This window comes from Mustelus asterias, chromosome 21 (assembly GCF_964213995.1).
Source record: "Mustelus asterias chromosome 21, sMusAst1.hap1.1, whole genome shotgun sequence".
Taxonomy (NCBI): Eukaryota; Metazoa; Chordata; class Chondrichthyes; order Carcharhiniformes; family Triakidae; genus Mustelus; species Mustelus asterias.
In genome coordinates, this window is record NC_135821.1 from 70,806,306 (window position 1) to 70,813,291 (window position 6,986).

General features: G+C 47.9%; 1 protein-coding gene across 1 annotated transcript in view; it reads right to left on the reverse strand.

Moving 5' to 3' along the window:
- Positions 1 to 5,520, reverse strand: part of LOC144508910 (acid sphingomyelinase-like phosphodiesterase 3b) — a 32,339-nt gene extending 26,819 nt beyond the window's left edge. Inside the window, exons 1-2 of the mRNA XM_078237123.1 lie at positions 5,460 to 5,520; positions 3,419 to 3,629 (exon numbers count right to left, since the gene is read on the reverse strand). Of these exons, the coding sequence (XP_078093249.1) occupies positions 3,419 to 3,629; positions 5,460 to 5,520 (272 nt within the window). The remainder of the gene's footprint in view (positions 1 to 3,418; positions 3,630 to 5,459) is intronic.
- Positions 5,521 to 6,986: the final 1,466 nt, after the last annotated feature.

A 6,986-nucleotide genomic window follows, 5' to 3' on the forward strand; every position in this document is an offset into this window, starting at 1 on the left:
CATGTTCGTCATTTGATGGTCGCAGACAATTTGGACGTTCAGGGAGTGGAACCCCTTTCTGTTCAAAAATTGCTGCAGCCCTGCATGGGGGGGGGGCCGCAAGGCGGTGTGTGTAGCGTCCACTGCGCCCTGCACATTCGGATTCCCGGGTCTCCTGTGCATGGCCCACATCAAAATTAATGAACTGTCCTGCCCGGGCCTACTGTCACAGCTCGGTCGACACTGGGAGCCTGGAATGATCCGGAGGCATAGAAATTGAGGGCAGCCGTAACCTTCACGTTCACAGAGAACGGGTGGCCGCCCCTCTCCTCAGGTGCCAGGTGTGAGAGCACCTCACAAATGTGTTGCACTCTGGTCTCGGACAGGCGCAGCCGGCGATGGCACATCTCCTCCAAGAGGGCCTCGAAGGAATTGCGGGGCCTGTACCTCCTTAGCCTCGGCACCCTCCGCCTTCTGTGCACCCCCTCGGGAGGCTGCCCACCCACCTCCTGGTCCTCAGCGGCAGCCCCCTGCCCTCCTTCCTGAGGGTCTGGTGGTGGCTGCTCCTGCGGTGGTCTCTCCACGCCCACCACCTCCTGAGCCACCGCCTCCTCCTCCTCCTCCGCCCCTGCTGCCACCAACATGGCCAGCTCCAGATCGAGCAAACCCAGATCCATCCGCACAGTGGGGTTTGGAAAGAATATAGAATGATGGATTATTCTCATTGGCTGCATAGACGCAGCACCACCCCAATCCCTCACTTGGGCGAGAACCCCCACTTGTGGGAGCTGGCAACAGCACACAATCCATGATGCCATGCGTGGCCCGATTAGGGTTGTGTGAGATTCCCATCATGACAAATGCTGGCACAGATTATGCAGGTGGGTCTGCAGCCATGGGCAATGTGCACCCTTGAGCCATTGCTATGTGTGCAACTGCAGCATCTGTTACAGGCAGGTGTTGCTGGTCCGTGTCACAGGGCAGGGACAGACTGCAAAGCAGCACCAGATGTGTGCCCAGTGACAGCAGATTCCATGTCTGAACCTCTGCACCCCGGCCTGGAGCAGCAGCTGCTTCATCTGGTTAGGCCTCAGTCAGCACATGGTACACTCCTCCCTTCCCCCCGGAACACCAGTACTCAGTCGAGTCCCTGACCACACCCCGCAGCAAGACAATGCCACTGCAAAGTGCCGTGGAGGGGGAGGGTGAGCGGGAGCCCTCGATGCAGCCTCCCACAGTGCGCTACAGCGCTGCCCGATGGGGGGGAAGCGGGAGCCCTCGAGGCTGCCTTCCCACAGGGCGCGACAGAGCTGCCCAGGAGCAGGGGGGGTAGGGGGGGGAGCCCTTGGGGGGGGGGAGGCCTTGGGGGGGAGGGGGGGGGGGGGGTGAGCAGGATTCCCTGACGGAACCTCAGCCAGATAGCTGTGAGGAAATAGAAGCCCCCCAACCCCCACCCCAGATATCACTGGTCCATGGGCCAACACCTGAAGGCAGCAGGAGGAAGGCCACCAGGCATCTCCAGGGCCTGCCTGCAACATTCTCCGCCTTCCGCGAGCGGCACTTACCTCCTCACGCCAGTTCAAGGCTGCCACGCCAGGTTGGGACTTTTAAACACCTACTCTGATTCACCCAAAGTTACATCACGCCAAAGAGGTGGGAGACGCAGACGTGAGTGGAGATTGCTGTGTGGATCCTGATAATGACATGTAAAGATATGTAAACTCATGCTGATCAGCGGCCCACCGGTTTTCTGCGGGTTCCCAGCGGCGCCATTTTTCTCCAGCTGGGAGATGCGAGCGGGTCGTAAAAGCTGGTGGGGAAGCAGCAAAATGGCCGACAGGCGCATCTCCCAGCCCAACCCGCCAGAAAAGTTGCGGGTCATGATGGGAGAATCGTGGCCATTCTTTCTGAATCTACCTTGTCTAACCCTGTAAGAATTTTGAAAGTTTATATGATATCCCCTCTCCCTCTTCTAAACTCAAGTGAATATAATCCCATTCCCTTTAATTACAGTAACCATCCCTTTAATTACAGCAACAAAGCACAAAAAAAATTACAGCACAGCCCTCCAAGCCTACACCGACGATTCTGCCCGACTTAACTAAAACCCCCTACCCTTCCACGGACCATATCTCTCTATTCCCATCCTATTCATGTATTTGTCAAGTCACTACCATATCTGCTTCCATTACCTCCCCCGGCAGCGAGTTCCAGGCACCCACCACCCTCTGTGTAAAACATCTGCCTCCTACATCTCCTTTAAACCTTGCCCCTCACACCTTAAACCTGTGCCCCCTAGTAATTGACTCTTCCACCCTGGAAAAAGCTTCTGACTATCCACTCTGCCATGCCACTCTTGTAGACTTCTATCAGGTTGCCCCTCAACCTCCGCCGTTCCAGTGAGAACAAACCAAGTTTCTCCAACCTCTCCTCATAGCTAATGCCCTCCATACCAGGCAACATCCTGGTAAATCTTTTCTGTACCCTCTCCAAAGCCTCCACATCCTTCTGGTAGTGTGGCGACCAGAATTGAACAATTTATTCCAAGTGCGGCCTAACTAGGGTTCTATAAAGCTGCAACATGGCTTGCCAATGTTTAAACTCAATGCCCCAGCCGATGAAGGCAAGCATGCCGTATGCCTTCTTGATTACCTTCTCCACCTGCATTGCAACTTTCAGTGACCTGTGTACCTGTACACCCAGATCCCTCTGCCTATCAACAATCTTAAAGGTTCTGCCATTTACTGTATAAACGTTTGGTATTGATTAGAACAATCTTAATTGATGTAATGTTGGGCAACAACATTGCATAACCTATCATGACTAAAAAATGCTCTCATACTGTTTGACTCCCTATGCAAAATAAAGTTTGCCACACACTATTTTATGTAGAGACAGAGAAACATAGAAACTAGAAGCAGGAGTAGGCCATTTGGCCCTTTGAGCCTGCTCTGCTTTTCATTTTGATCATGGCTGATCATCGAATTCAATATCTCCCCCTTTCCCCATATCCCTTGATCCCTTTAACCCTGAAAGCTATATCTAATTTCTTCTTTAAATCAGACAACATTTTGGCCTCAACTACATTCTGCGGTAGTGAATTCCACACATTCACCACTCTCTGAATGAAGAAATTTCTCCTCATCTCATTTCTAAAAGGTTTATCCCTTATCCTCAACTATGACCCCTAATTCTGGACTCCCCCACCACTGGGAACATTCTTTCTGAATCTATTTTGTCTAACTCTGTTAGAATTTTATACGTTTATATGAGGTCCCCTCTCACTCTTCTAAACTCCAGTGAATATAATCCTATTCCCTTTAATTACAGTAACTATCCCTTTAATTACAGACACCTTTGATACCTATCAGGACAATCTTAATTGGTGTTTATTTTGCTATTACCGTATAATTTTCCACTGACAATTCCATGAACTTACCCAGTCCAAAGAATGAAGTCTGGCTGGGGGTGAAAGGTTTTCATGGTGTAAATGGACAGGTTGATGAGGTCCCAGTTGGAGTCACACAGGTAGCTGCCCCACTTCCCAGGGTTTGGTACAGGTTGAGAAGATGAGGGACACACTTCATTTGGGTTCTCTGTCACTTTATAATTAGGGTCCCAGTGAAGATCTGTGATGTGCCAAAAGTGACCTGCTGGAGACAAACACTTAATCTGGATTAAGATACACCACTTGCATTCCCAGCCTCAACAACTGTTCTCAATGTGGAAATCACGGCAGCTAAAAAACACATTTAATTATTACCCGAAAGACAGAGCTGAAGACAAAGGAGCTCTCTTAATCAATCAACTTGTGTCAGTGATCTAATCACTTCATATCTAATTCCTGGTCTTCTATGGGCAGATGTGGTTTCCATTGGGGGTACCAGTGTGGATACAATTGGCTTCATTGTCTATGGGGTAAGGACAGAAAAATCAGCCACAATTCTTCCTGTCTGCTGATTTCTATTGGAAAGTGCATTTGGGTGGACATAGTGGGTGAAATTTCAATCCCTGTGGCAGAACTCTGCCGCGGCAATGAGTTCCAAATCCTGATCGCGCACCGATGTGGAAATGACTGGTGATGGAAGCAGGATGAAACCAGCAGCAGGCCTGACTTAAAGCGAAAGGAGAGATAAGGCAGGATGATCATAAAAAAGGACTAAAATTTAAACATTAGCTTGTCTTTCCTTTTTCCTGGTGCTCATAGATTTATCAACATGTGTCCAGAATTTTCTATTTTTATCTGTCTGTATTATTTTGCAAAAAGATACTTTATTGATAAAATATTTGAAAGAACACTACAAAAAAATTCAGAATGGCTATCACACAAAGTGCAATAATATTCAGGTTTTCTGCATAGATCATATTGCACTCCGAGGTGCTTCAATACAAGTGTGATATTTATAATATTCATTGCATACATTCAATGTGAGTCACATAGCCCTTTGATTCACTAAGGCTGACAGGTCTTGGACTGGGACCTTTCTCCATTGTGCCTCCGTGACAGCTGCCCAAGGTTTAGTGCATTCCTCAGCACGTATTGCTGGACTTTGGAATCTGCCAACCTGCAACATTATTGTGGATAATTCTTTAAACTGGAAGACCAACAAGCTTCAGGCAAACTAAAGAGCGTCTTTCACCGAGTTGATGATCCACCAGCAGAGGTTCATAGAATCATAGAATCCCTACAGTGCAGAAGGAGGCCATTCAGCCCATCGAGCCTGCACCGACCATAATCCCACCCAGGCCCTATCTCCATACCCCACATATTGACCCTGATAATCCCCCTGATACTAAGGGGCAATTTAGCATGGTCACTCCACCTAACCTGCATATCTTTAGAATGTGGGAGGAAACCGGAGCACCCGGAGTAAACCCACGCAGACATAGGGAGAATGTGCAAACTCCACACAGACAGTGACCCGAGGCCGGAATCGAACCCGGGTCCCTGGCGCTGTGAGGCAGCAATGCTAACCACTGTGCCACCATCCTAGTTGAGGTTTGCCTCAGTGCGCATCCCTAAGAACAGCCGGTGGAGCACAGAGTCCTACATCACAGAGCTGCCCAGGACGAACCCCGACAAAAACCACTGCATCTCTCGCCAAACTTTCTTCGCAAAAGCACATTTAATTTCAGTCTGTATTGAATCCTATCCGTGTATCTTGGCAATTTGTTGTTGTTCACTAGTCTATTATATCTGCTGCCAAAGCTGTGAGGACCATCCCACAGTTTTCTCTCCCCAATGTTGCCTTTTACCTCTGTCCCAACTCTTAGCCTCCTCCTCCATGTTGAGCTTCTAATGGCACATCAAACCTGATCCATGAAATGAAAATCGTGTGTGTGCGCGCGCAATGACGCTCAGAGGAGTAAGGCCAATTGTTGTAGCAACGCTAAATCAGACACATTGAATATGTTAACCGCAGGAAGCGTCATTTTCATCTCTGATTGAATTAAACAACTTAAAATTAATCAGTCCTTACCTCTCTGGCTGAAAATGATCCCAAAATTAGTAATAAAAAGAAGGAAGCCCAGGAATCCCATTGTTACGAGAGCAGCGTGCACACTCTTACCAATCACTCGGTCGAATTAATGGTCAAAGTTCCAGTGCTTTAACTTTTATTGTGGCTCAAAGGAAGGAAATTTGATTCACAGCCAATATCCTGTCCCAAAAGCCATAACTGTCTTATTAGACTGCAGGATAAAATCCTCTACAGCTCATTTCCCTTCAAATAGGTCTTTACCCCCCCAGTAGAAATTAATCTAGGTTCCCACCCCAGGTTATTTCCTAGTGATTTTATGTTGCTTTGACACTCACAGGTTTACTGTTAAAACACAGCAATGCCTCAGTGGTTGCGCTCTTGCTTCTGCATCAGAATGTTGTGTGCCTTTGTTGATCGGCATGGCCATTCGTCTGGAGTTCAGACGAATGAAGGGGGGGGGTCTCATAGAGACTTATAAAATTCTGACAGGACTAGACAGGGTAGACGCAGGGAGGATGTTCCCGATGGTGGGGGAGTCCAGAACCAGGGGTCACAGTCTGAGGATTCAGGGTAGACCATTTAGAGCGGAGGTGAGGAGACATTTCTTCACCCAGAGAGTGGTGAGCCTGTGGAATTCATTACCACAGGAAGTAGTTGATGCCAAAACATTGAATGTATTCAAGAGGCTGCTGGATATAGCACTTGGGGCGAATGAGATTAAAAGTTATGGGGAGAAAGCAGGATTAGGCTGTTGAGTTGGATGATCAGCCATGATTGTAATGAATGGCGGAGCAGGCTCGAAGGGCCAAATGGCCTCCTCCTGCTCCTATCGTCTATGTTTCTACGATGGGCCGAATGGCTTCCTTCTATACCATAAATGTCTATGAATCTATGTTCAGGTTCCATTGCAGGGACCTAGGCACAAAATCGAGGCTGAATGCTGTACCGAGGTGATGCGGCACTGGTGGAAATGCCATCTTTCAGTTAAGCTGTTAAATCAAGGTTTCATCTGCTTAACACAAGTGGGCGCAAAATATCCCATGTCATTATTTCAAAGAGGAGCTGGGGAGTTATCCTGGGGTGTTCTGATTGATATTTATCCCTCAATCAACATCACAAGAGACTGATTATCTAGTCACCTGTGGACAAATTGGCTGCTGTGCTTCTTACCCTCACACTTTGGGATGGCAAATGTGGAATGATGGTACGCCACAATTAGCACAGCTTTATAAAGTGTGGGTGAGCAGAGAGATCTTGGTTTGCACGTACACAAATCCTTTGGCAGGGCAAATCGAGGTGCTTAATGTGAAAACAAAGTGACAATGGCAAATATTTATAAATCACTGATCAGGCCTGAACAATAACAACTTACATTTATATAGTACCTTTGATGTAATAAAATATCCCAACTCAGGAGCATTAGAGGATAAAATATGACATTGAGCCACAAAAGGAGATTTTAGGTCACATGGTGAAAAGCTTGATTAAAGAAGTAGGAATTGGAGCTACACTGTGGATAATTCTGGG